This window comes from Cnephaeus nilssonii (assembly GCF_951640355.1).
Source record: "Cnephaeus nilssonii genome assembly, chromosome: 20".
Lineage (NCBI taxonomy): Eukaryota > Metazoa > Chordata > Mammalia > Chiroptera > Vespertilionidae > Cnephaeus > Cnephaeus nilssonii.
Genome location: NC_137091.1, coordinates 38,397,944 through 38,412,806, shown reverse-complemented (window position 1 = coordinate 38,412,806; position 14,863 = coordinate 38,397,944). Strand labels below are relative to the sequence as shown.

The 14,863-nt window shown below is 50.7% G+C and overlaps 2 protein-coding genes across 2 annotated transcripts; both read right to left on the bottom strand.

Moving 5' to 3' along the window:
• Positions 1-52: 52 nt before the first annotated feature.
• Positions 53-9,979, bottom strand: RAB4B (RAB4B, member RAS oncogene family). Its single transcript, XM_079800083.1, has 8 exons — positions 9,790-9,979; positions 8,548-8,628; positions 8,162-8,276; positions 6,597-6,659; positions 6,363-6,517; positions 4,940-5,035; positions 4,715-4,845; positions 53-414 (listed from the first exon to the last, which is right to left on the bottom strand). The coding sequence occupies exons 1-7, from the start codon at positions 9,803-9,805 to the stop codon at positions 4,730-4,732; spliced, it is 642 nt and encodes a 213-aa protein (XP_079656209.1). The 5' UTR covers positions 9,806-9,979; the 3' UTR covers positions 53-414; positions 4,715-4,729.
• Positions 9,980-10,399: 420 nt separating this feature from the next.
• On the bottom strand, positions 10,400-13,935 carry MIA (MIA SH3 domain containing). Its single transcript, XM_079759835.1, has 4 exons — positions 12,809-13,935; positions 12,592-12,725; positions 11,095-11,205; positions 10,400-10,765 (listed from the first exon to the last, which is right to left on the bottom strand). The coding sequence occupies exons 1-4, from the start codon at positions 12,936-12,938 to the stop codon at positions 10,742-10,744; spliced, it is 399 nt and encodes a 132-aa protein (XP_079615961.1). The 5' UTR covers positions 12,939-13,935; the 3' UTR covers positions 10,400-10,741.
• Between the last annotated feature and the right edge of the window lie 928 nt (positions 13,936-14,863).

Genomic DNA, 14,863 nt, shown 5'->3' with positions numbered 1-14,863 from the left:
CTGCCTCCCCTCCCTCCCTGCCATCCCAAAATGATGGAGGCCAAGACACGAGTATAAACAATGCTTTATGGGAGTGGAGAAGTAAGCCTTCAGGTAATAAATAACTCGTACTCGCAATGGCAGGGCCGGGCAGCTGGGGCCAAATGGCCCTGGTCACAGGCTTTGGGAACCCTTTGAGAATGGTTAGGAGTTCGAGGGGGGTAGGGGGTAGCCAAGACAGAGGAAGCAGCAGCAGGTACGGATTCCCCCTTCCCCCGTGGCTCAGTCTTGCCCCTCAGCCAGGCCCAACCAGGCCAGGGAAGGGGAACAGGTATCAGGGCAGCTTCTCTGGGGCCAGGTGAGGGACTTGGCCTCCCGGGGCCTAGGTCTGGACCCCAGTCAGAAGGACAGGGCTGGTCCTGGAGAACAGGTGAGCTGAAAGAAAAGTGTGAGGTGAACTGGAAGGATCCTGGCTCTGCCCAGCTGGTGTGTCTGTCTCATTTCTGGGTATCTTTCTGCCCGCCTATCAGTGTCTGTCTCTCCATACCTTTCTCTCTCTCCGAGAGTTTCTACATTATCTGACTTTCTGTATCTCATCTGCATGTAATTTGTGGCATTCTCTATGAGGGTTTCTCCTTGTTTCCTCAGAGAGCTCTCCCCTTGAGTCTATAAAAAGGTAGCTCAGTGTCTAAATTTCATGTCCCCACCTTTGTATCTCTATGTAACTCCTACACTCCTGGATCACCCAGACTCCAGGTCTTATTCGAGGGCTTTCTAAACTGAGGAGACACATTCGGTCAGTGGTTCTTGCTCTGTTACCGATATCAATGCCTGGGAGCTTCCAGGAATCCTGAAATCACTTCAGAATCTTTGGGGTGAGGCCCAGGCATCAGTAGCTTTTAAAGATCTCCAGGTGATTAATCCAATGCTGCACATTGGATTAATGGGAAGGGAAATCAGTTTGGTGGGCCTTGACCAATCTTTGATTGAAAAAGAATAAAACAGAGCCCTAGAGCCCAGCCGGTGTGGTCCAATGGTTGAGCATCAACCCATAAACCAAGAGGTCTCCATTTCGATTTCTGGTTTCAGGCTCAATCCCCAGTAGGGGGAGGTGCAGGAGGCAGCCTATCCATGTGTTTCTCTCATTGATGTTTCTCTCTATATATCCCTCTCCCTTTCTCTCTCTAAAATCAATAAAAACATTTTTTAAAAGAATAAAATGGAATACATAGAAAATATCAGAGTGCATCATATGTAATAACTAGAGGCCTGGGTGTACTGGTGGGGTCCCTCAACCTGGCCTGCAGGGATCGGGCCAAAACCGGCTCTCCAACATCCCCCGAGGGGTCCCGGATTGTGAGAGGGTGCAGGCCAGGCCAAGACCCCACCAGTGCACGATCAGGCTGGGGAGGGATGGCGTGAGGGCTCCAGGGCGTATCCAGCCCATCTTGCCCAGTCCCAATCTGCTGGACCCCAGCAGCAAACTAACCTACTGGTCGGAGCATCTGCCCCCTGGTGGTCAGTGCATGTCATAGCAACTGGTTGAAAGGTCGGACACTTAGCATATTAGACTTTCATTACATAGGATTGGTCCATGGAGATACAAAGCAGATGAGTGGGTGCCAGAGGCTGGAGAGAATGAAAAGTGACTGCTTAATGGGTAAGGAGTTTCCTTTTAAAGTAATGAAATGTTTTGGAATGAGACAGGGGTGGTGGTTGCACAATCTTGTGCAAGTACTGAATGACACACTTTAAGATGGCTAGATTTATCTTATATGAATGAATATCACCTCAATTTAAAAAAAAAAGAATATTGGTGCTAAGAAAACATGTGTTTCAGTTTTATATGTGTGTGGCTGTATTAGATCAACATATATTTCCTCCAGCAGATTGCAGTCAACAAAGCGAGAAACCATCATCTTACTATATTTGATTCCTTGAGAGCAAACCCTGAAACACACCCTGGGCCAAGCCCTGGGGGGGAGGGGTGTGTGAAGAGTATACTCATTCATTTCTGCATAGACAGAGTCTTTAAAGGGATAAAAGGAAGAAAAAGAATAAACAGCCTTGTTTATGAGTCTTTACTAAGTGTAGGTCCCTGTTCTAAACACTTTACATGAATTAACTATTTATCTTCTCAACATCCACATGAGGCAGATGCCGTTACTGAGGAAATGAGGGCACAAGGTTAAATCAGAGTCACGTAGCTGTGAAGTGACAGAGTCGGAGTTTACATGCAGGCAGCCTGGCTCTGGAGTCTGTGATCTGTCACTCCTTTCCTTCTCAGATGGAGAAGACAAATGCTGTACAAATAATAAGCTGAGACCACCAGCTAGAGGGAGTGACCCCGTCTGGGATAAAGGTTCCTGCAGGACGAGTCATGTTAGCGGAGACCAGATGAGGAGTAGGAGTTGGTGTAAGAAAGGAGGCAGGAGGACAGGCGCACCCAACCGAGGCACAGCAGATGGAAAGGCCAGGATGGAAAAAAGAACTTACCCAGGACTCCTCTCTCTCAAATTCCATATGCATTCATCAGGAAATAATGTTGGTTCTGCCTTCAAAGCATATCCGGTATAACCCCTTTTCCCCACAGCCACTCTGGAATTGCCGATGGCTGGGAGGGGAGATGGGCATGAAGTGCAGCGGGGAGCACTGGGAAGACATTCACACCCCTAGAGAAGTCAGGATGGGACCAAATCCTGTAGGATCTTGCCAGCCTGTCAAGTCGTTTCGAACAAACAAGGCTTCCTGAAGGAAAGGGAGGAAGCGAGTGTGGAAAGGAGGAAAAGAACAGTGCTCCTGGCAGAAGAAGCAAAATGAGCAAAGACCCAGAAATATACAAAAGCTTTAGTGTGGCTACAGTGGCCTGAGAGGTGGAAAGAGATGCAAGTTGAGGCAGGAAAGAGATGCAGAGTCAAACATCAGGCCGAGGAGCTTCAGCTGTGTCCCATGGACCCTGGGAGCCATGAATGGTTTTAAGCAAGAGGGACAGGATAGGATGTGCTTTTTTATTTTTTTAAAAATATATTTTATTGATTTTTTACAGAGAGGAAGGGAGAGGGAGAGAGAGTTAGAAACATTGATGAGAGAGAAACATCAATCAGCTGCCTCCTGCACACCCCCTACTTGGGATGTGCCCGAAACCAAGGTACATGTCCTTGACCGGAATCGAACCTGGGACCCTTGAGTCCGCAGGCCGACACTCTATCCACTGAGCCAAACCGGTTAGGGCAGGATGTGCTTTAGAAAGACCCAATGGCTACATCAAGAGGGCACAAGGCTGGAGACAGAAACTAGGGAGGATACAGAACCTACACACACCTCAACACCTCCTCTGTCCCCCTCCCCCCCAGATGATGGTATTGTCCACCATCATCTCTCACCTTCACTTTGCAGTAGCCTGCTCACTGGTCTTCCAGGTCATGCCCTCCACACAGTCCCCCACTATGTGCAGTAAGAGGGACCCTATGAACATCCAAATCAGATCCCATCCCTCCTCTGCTCAGAGCCCTCCTATGGCTCCCACCCCATCCAGCGTATAAGCCAGAGTCCTCCCTGTGGCTCACAAGGCCCTAATTGATCTGCTTCCCTCCACTTCTGACCTCATGTCCTGCTGTACCACCCCCTCAACACACACATGTACACACACACACACACACACACACACACACTCCACTCCAGCCACATGAGCTTCATTGGTCTTCTTCACTCATGCCAGGCAGAGCACTGCCGCAGGGCCTTTGCACTGGCTGTTTTCTGCCTAGAACACTTTCCCCAGATCCCCATATAACCTTCTCCCTTACCTTCTTTGAGTCTTTGCCCAAATGTCACCTTCTCGCCCTGGCCGGTTTGCTCAGTAGTTAGAACATCAGCCCAAAGGTCTTGGGTTTAATTCCCAGTCAAGGGCACATTATCTGGATTTCAAGTTCACTCCCCAGTCAGGTTGGGGTGCGTGAGGGAAGCAACCAATCAATATCTCTCTCTCACATCAAGGTTTCTCTGTCTCTTTCCACCCCCTCTTCCCTCCCCTCCACTCTCTCTAGAAAAATCAATGGAAAAAATATCCTTGGTTGAGGATTAAAAAAAAGTCACCTTCTCAGTAGGGCCTTGCCTTATCTTCCTGTTTAAAATTCCAATCCTCCACCCTCCACCCCTCCTTGCCCTGCATAGCTCTTATCTCCCTAATGACTATATAATTTACTTATGTATCTTGTTCACTGTCTGTCTCCTCCATGAAGGCAGCGATTTTCAAAAATACATTTTTATTGATTTCAGAGAGGAAGGGAGAGAGAGATAGAAACTTCAATGATGAAAGAATGAAAGAGAATCATCGATCGGCTGTCTCCTGCACACCCCACACTGGGGATCTAGCCCAACCCGGGCATGTGCCCTGACCGGGAATCGAACCGTGACCTCCTGGTTCATAGGTCAATGCTCAACCACTGAGCCATGCTGGCTGGGCTGAAGGCAGGGATTTTGTGTTTCATGAGTGGCTTAAACAGGGCCTGGCACCTGTAGATGCTCAATGAATATTTGAGGAACTATGAATGGGAGGGTCAGAGATCCAGGCCAGACTTCCCCTGGCCGGGAAGATGGTCCCTTTAACTCAAGTGTTTTTGCATTTTTCTTTCGCCGTTTCTCTTGTCACCTTTCTTTTTCTGTGTCTCTGTCTCTGTTCCATACTCCCCCTTGCCAGGAGACCACCCCTGCAGTCCCTGAGTCCCCAGTATCCCACCTGGCTCCGCAGGTCTCAGCAGCCACAGGGCTGAGGGGCCACGGCCTGGGCACTCCGCGGCTGCCGCAGCTGGCGAAGGGAAGCATCACCGTACTGAATGCCTGAGCCCATCCTCTCGGGGTCGAGCTCACCTGGGAGCGAGGGGAGAGGTCAGGATGGGTCCCTTGGAAACCTCTGGCCCCTACCTTCCACTCCCACCCCCACTCCGGTCAGTCTGGGCCTCACCTGAGTCGATCTTGTTCAGGATGGTGCGGGCACACTTCAGGAAAGCCTCCTCCACGTTCTCCCCTGTGAGAGCACTGGTTTCCAGGAACATTAGTTCTGGGGGCAGACGCTCAGAAGGTCAGGGCCTCAGTCAATCCCCATCCTCCACTCCAACCCTGACCTGCTGCCTCTCATTGTTCCTCAAACATGCCACCTTTGCCCTCACTCCTGGCTTCGTACACACCATTCCCCTGCCATGAGTGCCCTTCTCCCCAGGTACTCACCTAGCTCTTCCTTCAGAGCTCAGATCACACATCTCCTCCCCCACAAAGTCCTCCCTGACCTCCCAGGATGGGTCAGGTGCCTCCTCAGCCTCCCATGGGCCCCTGTGTCTCCCCCAGCCTGGTCCTGATCCCTCTGGGTTATCACTGTCTGGAAATGCGCCTGCCTGCCCACCTACCCCACACTGGACTGTGAGCTAGGCCCACGGCTGTCTTCATCACCATGTCCTTAGCACCATCTAGCAAGGCCCAGGTCCACTATAGTTCACCCATCAGTCATATGACAAGGCCTCAAAGTAAATTAAGAGCCGGAATTGAAACTCGCATCTTTCTGATGGCAAAACCTCCTCTAACCCTGGAGGTTACAAACTGGAAGAACATGAACAGTCCCTAAGCCAGGAGACATTTGGCCAACACAATATTTTCAAATGGGTTTGTACTTGCCTACCTTCTTTTTAAAAAATTTTTTTTTTATTAATTTTTTACAGAGAGGAAGGGAGAGGGATAGAGAGTTAGAAACATCGATGAGAGAGAAACATCGACCAGCCGCCTCCTGCACACCTCCCACTGGGGAGGTGCCCGCAACCAAGGTACATGCCCTTGACCGGAATCGAACCTGGGACCCTTGAGACCACAGGCCGACGCTTTATCCACTGAGCCAAACTGGTTAAGGCTTGCATACCTTTTAACAGGCTGTCAGTCTTGTACACTCCACTGATGCCAGTGCCTGCTAACGTGGGTCAACCCCGACCTATCTCCTTTAATCACAAAACATGCCTGTCCCCTAGGGCCACTGGAGTTTGCAGTTTCTAGCTTACACCCATACCCTGTGCCCTCGCCATGGTGGTGGAAACCTTCTTAGCAGCCAGCATTATCAAGTACCCACTCCATCCAGGTGGTGCTAAAGGCTTTCCATGAACCATGACCCTTAACCATCACGCTGGATGTGAGACAGAAACATTGTGAGCCCCACTTTCTAGACAAGGAAACTGAGGACCAGAGCAGTCACATGATACACACGTGGCAACACTCAGATTTGAATTCAGACCTCTCTAAACCTCCACATTCTCCTGCTGGACACGGCCACAGAGAGCCAGAAGGTCCATGGCCCCAGGGGACTGTCCCCGTCCCTGTCACCCTATGGCTCACCCTCTGGCTCTCACCGTTCTCCTGGGCAAAGCGGGAGGCCTCCAGGAAAGTGACCTCACGCTCCAGGTCCAGGTCCTTCTTGTTGCCACAGAGGATGACCACGATGTTGGGGCTAGCCAGTGTGCGGGCGTCTGTCAGCCAAGCAGCCAGCGAGTTATAAGTCTCCCGGCTGTGGAGAAGAAAAAAAAAGGGAGGTGGTGCAGGAGAGGGGCCGCCCAGATCCTACCCCATCCATGTCATACACCTACCTGGTGATGTCGTACACCAGCAGGGCTCCAGCCGCCCCTCGGTAATAACTCCGTGTCACAGACCTGGGGGGCCAGGGGGACCCAGTCACCTCACAGGCTGGGGTCTGCCCCAAGACTGCCCCCCTCTGTATAGAGAGACTGGTGGTTTGGAGGCCCCCTTCACTGCTGGCCCTTCCCCCCAAACCTGGCATGATCTGGTCTCACTACAATGCCTCTCTGTCTCACAGTCACTATCTCCCTCAACCTCTACATCACTTAGCTCTTTGTCTGCCTCTGAGTCTTTCTCTGTCTTTGACTCTCCTGTGTCCCTGTCTTTCTGTATTCCTTCATTGGTCTGTGTCTTTCTCTCTGTCTCTGTTGGTGTGTGTGTGTGTGTTTAAATCTCTATTCTGTCTCTGTCTCACTCATGCTCACCATTCATTCATTCATTCATTCATTCATTCAACATTTTCTGTCATCTCCCTTTTGCCTAGTCCTGGCCAGATGCTATGCAACTACATCTGCTTATCCCTCTTCTGCTGTGTCTGGGGGAGGCCCCCTTCCCAGGGTTGCCAACTGTCTGGATCTCCCTGTGCCACCAGTCTGGGTCCTCTAGAACCCATGCAATCATTCTTCAGCATTTATTGAGCACTTACTGCAAACCCAGTTTGTGCTGCACACCTGTCTTTCCTTCGCCCGCTGTCTCTGGCCTGGCGTCTATGCGGCTCACACAGTAAACTAACACACGACTATTAACTTAGCAGCTCTTCTTCATGGACTGCATTTCCTTGTTTCTCTTCTGTCTCTTCCTCAGACTCAGGGTTTCTCCATGTCTATCACCTTTCTCCACACATTTCCTGAAGACACACTGTGCACTGAGCTCTATTCATTACTCTCTCTGCTTTCTCCAGGCATTTCCTGAAGACACACTGTGCACTGAGCTCTATTCATTACTCTCTCTGCTTTCTCCAGGCATTTCCTGAAGACACACTGTGCACTGAGCTCTATTCATTACTCTCTCTGCTTTCTCCAGGCATTTCCTGAAGACACACTGTGCACTGAGCTCTATTCATTACTCTCTCTGGCCCAACACAGAGGTTTCTCCATCTCTCTGCTGTCCCTGTCCCCCTCTCCCTGTCTGTGTTCTGTCTCGTTTATCTTTCTCTTCTTCTCAGTCTCTCTCTCCTTCTCTGTTTATCTCTTTCAAGTGTCCCTTTCTCTTTCTGTTTTAGTCACTCTCTTTCCATCTCTACCCTCTGATGCCCACCCAGGTATCTTTCTCTTCAGGCTTGGTCTCTCCCTGGCTCTCTCACCCTTTATTATGCTTCTTTCTCAGTCTCTTTTTCTCTCCCTGTCTCTGTCATCCTCTCCCCAGGCTCCTCCTCGCTTTGGCTGTATGTACTTGCTACTCCGTCTCTGTCTCTCTCCCTCTGCCTTGCCTGCCCTCTCCGTATCCCCTTGCTCCTATCGTTGTTGTATCTCCAAGTGTCTCTGCACACCTCTCTCTCCCATTTCCTCTCCACTCTCCTCCCCCACCCCCACCCCCACCCCCACTCTCTCTCTCCTCGGGAGCCCAGCCCACTTACCGAAACCGCTCCTGGCCAGCTGTGTCCCAAATCTGCAGTTTCACAGTCTTCCCACCCACGTTAACTACCCGAGATCCGAATTCCACTCCGATCGTGTGGTTCGAGTCCTGTTTGACTGGGAGTAGTGGGAGGGCAAAAAGAGGCAGTGTAGGGGCTCAGAGGATTCCCTGTCCTCCAAGGCCCCCTCAACCCATTCTCATTGCTGGGGAGACTGAGGCTCAAGGAGGAACTAGCAAAGAGCATACACCATAGCAAGGACCAGGCAGCCAGCACTGGAGTTGCATCTATGGGCAGTTCTGCCCCTGCCCATCCACCCATTGCCCACTTATTCACACCATGCCCATACCCATCATTCAATGCTCCCGGGACCACTCCCAGACACTCACATTTATTCTCAATGAACTGATGAAGAAGACATGATTTGCCAGTTCCTGCACTGCCAATCACCAGGAATTTGAAGAGGAAGTCTGATCAGATGGGGCCAAAGTCAGGAAAATCCAGACAAAGAGAAACATACAGGAGAAAATATGGAAACCAAGAGGCCATTACAGTTACAGGGAGAGAAACAAACACAAGCAGAGTAGTGGGAAACAACAATAATAGAAAATTCTTATATAATGTTTACCATGTACCAGACACAGTTCTGAAGTTCTTTACCTACATCAACAACTCACTTAATCCTCGGGAAAATTCTATGAGGGAGTTGTACTAATAATTATCCCCATTTTCCAGATGAGGAAACTGAGGCCAGAAAGGCTAACTCTTGCCCAAGGCCCCCCAGCTAGGCAAAGCTGGTATCAAACCCAGGCCAACTGGCTCCAGAGTCCAAGATCTTAGCTATTACATTGCTAAGGCCTCTTTTATCGAGGACTACAATCTCACCCTTGCCCCTCATAACTTCACCTCCTACCACTCTGACTCATTAATTCCACTCTAGCCTCTGGCTTCCAGTCTACTGCCTGAGGATGACAAGCTGCTTCCCGCCTCGGGGTCTTTGCACTTGTTGCCTATGCTTTTCTCTATTTGTTAAATGAATGCTGCTCCCTCTGACTCCTAAACCAGTGAACCCTGTCCTCCCACCTCCTATCCATCCATCCTGATTTTCCAATTCTAAGTCCCTCCTTCCTTTCCCTCTACCCAAGGCCCTGCCCCTATTCTCAAGCTTAAAGCCCACCCCTTGCCACTAATCCCACCCCATAATTCAAAGACAGCTCATCCCCAACCCCATTCCAGACCTCTCAAGCCAGAGCAGTCACAGGGTCCAGAGAATCCCTTCAGGAAACCCTTAGCCCATCAAACTCTACCCCTGCCATTCAGCCCTGCCCCAACCACGCAGGCTCCGCCCCGACATTTTAAGGCCCACCCTCCCCCTCAGTGCCCACCCTGATCCATCATGACTGGCCTCCCTCAAATCCCGCCCCAAACTATTAAACTCATAACCAGACCCGCAGGCCCCGCCCAAATCGATTAAGCTCAGCCTGAGACCCACTAAACCCCTCCCAGCACCCACTAGGCCCTGCCCCATAATACCAGGCCCCGCCCCCTGACTAAAGCCCCGCCCCATTCCCGCAGGCCGCATCCTTCCTGGGCCCGGACACCCGACCGCAGCTTACGCCCAGAATCCTCACCGTAGGTCTCGGCCATGACTCGGTCGTGGCCGCTTAGGGCCGCAATATGGCGCCGCGACCGCGCCTGCTCCAGCCGCTCCACTCCGGCTGCAGCCCCGGCTTCTTCCTACTCCTGGAGCCCGGCGCCGCCACTTCCGCCTCCACCCGCCCCCGGCGCGACCCCTAGGGCCTCAGGATACCCGGCCACACTTCCCAAAGACAGGGATTGGCGGATTCGGCGGTCAGGGGGCGGGACATAAGGCACGGATGGACGGTGTGAGAGAGGACGAGCCGAAAGAGGCGGGGCCAAGACAAGCGATTGGCGGAGCAAGTGGGAAGGGGCGGTGCAGATGCTTAGCCGAGCGAAGAAACGGATTTGGTCAGGAGTTGGGGGGCCAAGTCGAGACTCCACATTGGGTAGAAGCGGACTTGGGGGCGGGGATATGGGTGCAAAGAAGGGGGTGAGGGCCGGATTGATTCAAGAGCCAAGCAAGTACCATTTCTGACCTCAGAGTCAGGAAGGATGAATATTGGGGGGATACGCGCAGGTTAACCACCTCCTTCCTCCCTTTGCAGATAATCTTCCAAGAAGACCTCTGCTCTGCGACTGATGTCTTCCTCAAGATCCAACTGGCTCATTCCCAATAGTTTCACATCGTTCCATTTATTGGTTTAGAAGACACTACAATTCCCTATTGGGCTGTTCAGATTGTGTGCGACATCAAAGTTTAGGAGCCCATCTCGGGTACCCAGCTTAGAGCAAAATGCTTTTAGTCAGTGAAATTCTACCTAGCAACCATTGACGTTACCACAGTCAGTGGGTGGTTGGCCAGACTCAGGAACCTGGGGACCCATTTCCTTTATACCAGTAGATCCCCACCACAAAGACCACAGAGCCTCGCAGTTTGTACTTGGCTGATGTATTTGCATAAAGCTGGGAGAAATAAACAGCAGGGACAGCGGTAGGCTGAGCTCACTGGCAGTAGAAATCCCATTTCTGGAAAAGAGAAAGGGAAAACAGTGGGGACAAAACCAGTGGTCACACCACAACGGATCTAGGGGTTTTAGCAAAGGCTGTAGCCTTAGGGGCCAAGTTTGGCCACACAAGAGCAATGCAAAATAGCCCAGAGCCCTGTAATCTTGCACCTCTCAACCGCAACAGGACTTAGAAATCATGCCCCATTTTACAGATGAGAAAATTGAGGCAGAAAAGTTGTCTCAATATACACAGCTAGGCTTCCAGGCAGCCAAAGGTAGAAGCCTTTTAGCCCATTATCAAAACCCAAGGATCCTCCCTCCAGATCCCTGCCAGCCCCCAACACTCACATCTGTCTTCACATCGATTTTGCCAGGTTTCAGGGTCTGGTCCTCCCGTACAATGCTACTGGGGAAAAAGCCCAGGCGAGCAGCCAGGTCTCCATAATAATCTCCCTGAACCTGGGGAAAAGGGGTTTAAAAGCCGGGGTCTGAGAAAATGGCAAGCTCGCAACTGCTACTAAAGATCTTTGTACTAGCTCTTCAGGGATCTCCACGGGGTTGACTCCATCCTTGTCAATCAGATCTCAGCTTCAAGTCACCTGTTCTGAAGCCTCCCTGACCACCTGATGTAGTCACTCATTCACTCACATTCATTTTCAAAGAAGCACATTTGCTAACATCTTTGATGGTTTGTCTTCTTACATTAGAATAAAAGGGATTATTTGCACCTTGGCCAGTAAGCTCAGTTGTTAGAGTGCCTTGTGCCTGGGAGAATCGAGGATTCAACTCCTGGCCAAGGACACGTACCTGGGTTACAGGTTTGATCCCCAGCCCTGGTCAGGGAGCGTGTGGAAGTCACCTAATCTGTTTGTCTCTCACATCGATGTTTCTCCCTCCTCCCCACCTCCTCCTTTATACTCCCTCTAAACATCAATGGAAAAAATATGCTCACTCCTTGGATGAGGATTATTTGCTATACTAGGGGCCGGGTGCAAATTCGTGCACTGGGGGGGAGAGGGGGTCCTCTCAGCCCGGCCTGCGCCCTCTCGCAGTCCTGGATCCCTCTTGCAGTCTGGGATCCTTAGCGCAGCCACAGAGGCTAGAGCCTCTCCTGCCGCTGCGCTTGCCAGCCGTGAGCCCAGCTTCTGGCTGAGCGGCGCTCCCCCTGTGGAAGCGCACTGACCACGAGTGGGCAGCTCCAGCGTTGAGCGTCTGCCCCCAGGTGGTCAGTGCGCATCATAGCAACCAGCCGTTCTGGTCATTCTTCCAGAATGGTCACTTGGGCTTTTATTATATAGACTAGAGGCCCGGTGCACGGAATTCATGCACTCGGGGTGGGGTGGGGGTCCCTCAGCCTGGCCTGCGCCCTCTCGCAGTCCAGGAGCCTTCGGGGGATGCCCAGGGAGCGGGCCTAAGCCGTCAGTAGGACATCCTTAACACTGCCATGGAGGCAGGAGAGGTCCCCGCCACCACCACTGTGCTCGCCAGCTCAGTGCTTCGGGCTGAGCAGCCTCCCCCTGTGGGACCGCACTGACCACCAGGGGGCAGCTCCTGCGTTGAGCACCTGCCCCCTGGTGGTCAGTGTGCATCTTTGCAACCAGTCGTTCTGTTTAATCAATTTAGATATTAGCCTTTTATACACGGGATTATATCTTCAGTGCCTAGAACAGAACTTGGCACCATAGGAGGTGCCCTATAATTATTGCTAAACAAAGTAAAAGTAGATCACAATAGTACCCCTAAACTCTATTTCAGTTCACCTCTCAAATTTTTCCTTTATGTGGAAAATTAGGGTGCACTCCCACACCAGCCCCGTACCCCTTCTTCTATTCTCCCAAGACTCACGCTGCCTCCCCAGAAGAGCCGACCACGGCCCTTCAGCTTAGAGAAGACATACACAACTTGGCCCCTGTGTATGGTCAGGAAACGGCAGTCGGGGGCTACGTAGTCCTGAAGAGCCACAGCCATGGAGATGGGGTCTGGGGAAGGAATATAAGGGGATGATAACACCCTCCACTCAGGCTGGCAATCCAAGCCCCCCACCCCCAACCCCAACTCTTACGGCTGCATTCCTCATCAGCACACAGCTTCCAGTCAGCCAGCTTGGGCATGGGGCGACCCCCAACAGTAGGTCCTGAGAAGGCAGACAGCAAGATGATGACACCGAGGAACATCCTGGGCCAAGTCATCATGGACTATGAGCCGGAGAGTGACTAAGCAGGGAATGGGGTCTCCAATATCTTCCTGCCCTCCCTCTTTACAGCAGTACAAGGAATCCTGTGTTCTCGGTCTTGTCCCTGCCCTAAACCAGTTCCAAATTTCGCCCACACCACCTAGAGGCTGCTACCCAGCCAGAACCATTTCAAGGACAGGGTGAGGGCTTCCCACCCAAGGAAATGCCTAGAGCTCCAAAGCTGCCCAGGCTACTCTAAGTGATAGCTACCCCCTCAGCAGTCAGAGGCCCAGACAGGCAGGCTGAGATATTCAATTCCATCTTCTCCAGTTGGCTTGGGTACCTAGCTTGGAATTTCCTGTGCTGAGGGACAGAACAGGCAGCCCTTTGATTGCCAGGAACAGCGCCAGCTCTCAAGTACTGAGTGAATATTGTATGTTGGACCTTAGGCTAGATGTACGCTGCCCTGACCACTATTTATCCTCACCAATCACTTCCTGACTGAGTGACCTGGGCTAAGCTATATTCTCCTTTTGGAGCCTCACCTTTCTCATCTGTACAATAGAGATAATAAAAGCTAATTCTTTATAAAGCATTCATCATTTAATTACCGTATTTTTCCATGTATAAGACTCCCCTTCCTCCCTCTTTTCCAACCCAAAATTAAGAAATCAATATTTTCAACATTTTGCTGGTTTTCCTCTTAAGGCCTTCTTTTTTGACATCTTAAGGAGTTGTAATTCCTGTTTTCTCCACTGACTGATCACACACTCAGCGGGAGGTCCAAATTGTCTCTCTGCAGCTCTATTTCCATGCTCTTTTGCATAGCTAATTACATTGTTTGAATTTTGCCAAGTAAGACAACTGCTTACCGGTATTTATCTTTTTATTTTTTTACATCTTTATAGGTTCAGTATGCTCCAGTCCCAGTTGCATCTGTGCACTCTCCACCTCCAATTATGGCACCAGCTGATGTCAGTAACAATAAAGCTGATGATTGGAGGAAGCCTGTTTGACAAGGTATGGGCAGCTATGCACCCACATGGCTCCCTCCTGGACTGACTTCCGTGTATAAAATGCCCCTTGATTTTCAGTCTAACAATTTTAGAAAAAATAGCACCTTATACACAGAAAAATATGCTATGTACTTTTATTGACTCCAATGAATACCCCATTTTGTGTGGAAATAGAAGCGTAGAGCCTTAAAGTTGTCCACCAGGTTATAGAGCCAGGAAGTGCAGGGGCTAGATTTGGCTCCAGGCCCATACTGAGTTTGGAGTTCAGTTGCCCAGTGTTAGAATAAAGTGGAGAATTTGAATTCAAGGCTCACTTCTAAATTGTGCTTCAAATCAGACAGCCATGTGGTGAGATCATTCTCCTGGGCATCCATCTTTCCCCAGGCATTCTCACCTTTGGGACAGCATGTCCAAATTTCCTTAGGGGGGAAGAGGATAAACAGTCTCAAGTGGAGAATTCATCGGGGCATGTAAAACATACCCAACACCGAGCAACAAGTATCAGGAGAACATTCAACAGCTCTACTTAAATGTCTGCTCCTCCAAGGGGCCTTCCCGAATCACCCAGAAGTCACTGTTCCCCAGCCTCACCCTCTCATCACTCCATGATGTTTTGCTGGTACAGTGCCTGAAATTAGCTTGTCTATTTTATTCACCACTGTATATCCTATACCAAAAACAGTATTTAGCACGGGAAAAGTACTCAGCAAGTATCTGCTGAATTTATTGAGTGCTTGCTAAGTGCCTGGCAGTGGACAGTGACAGTACAAATACCCCAGTATTAACATAGATTCCTCTTTACACAAGAAAATGACTGAGTGGGTGAAGGGATAGCTAGAAATGTCTGCATGTCCCCCGTGTAGCAGCAGAGACTCGGATCTGCTGACCACAGAACCAGTGTGGTGGGCAAGATGTTTCCACTTGCCAT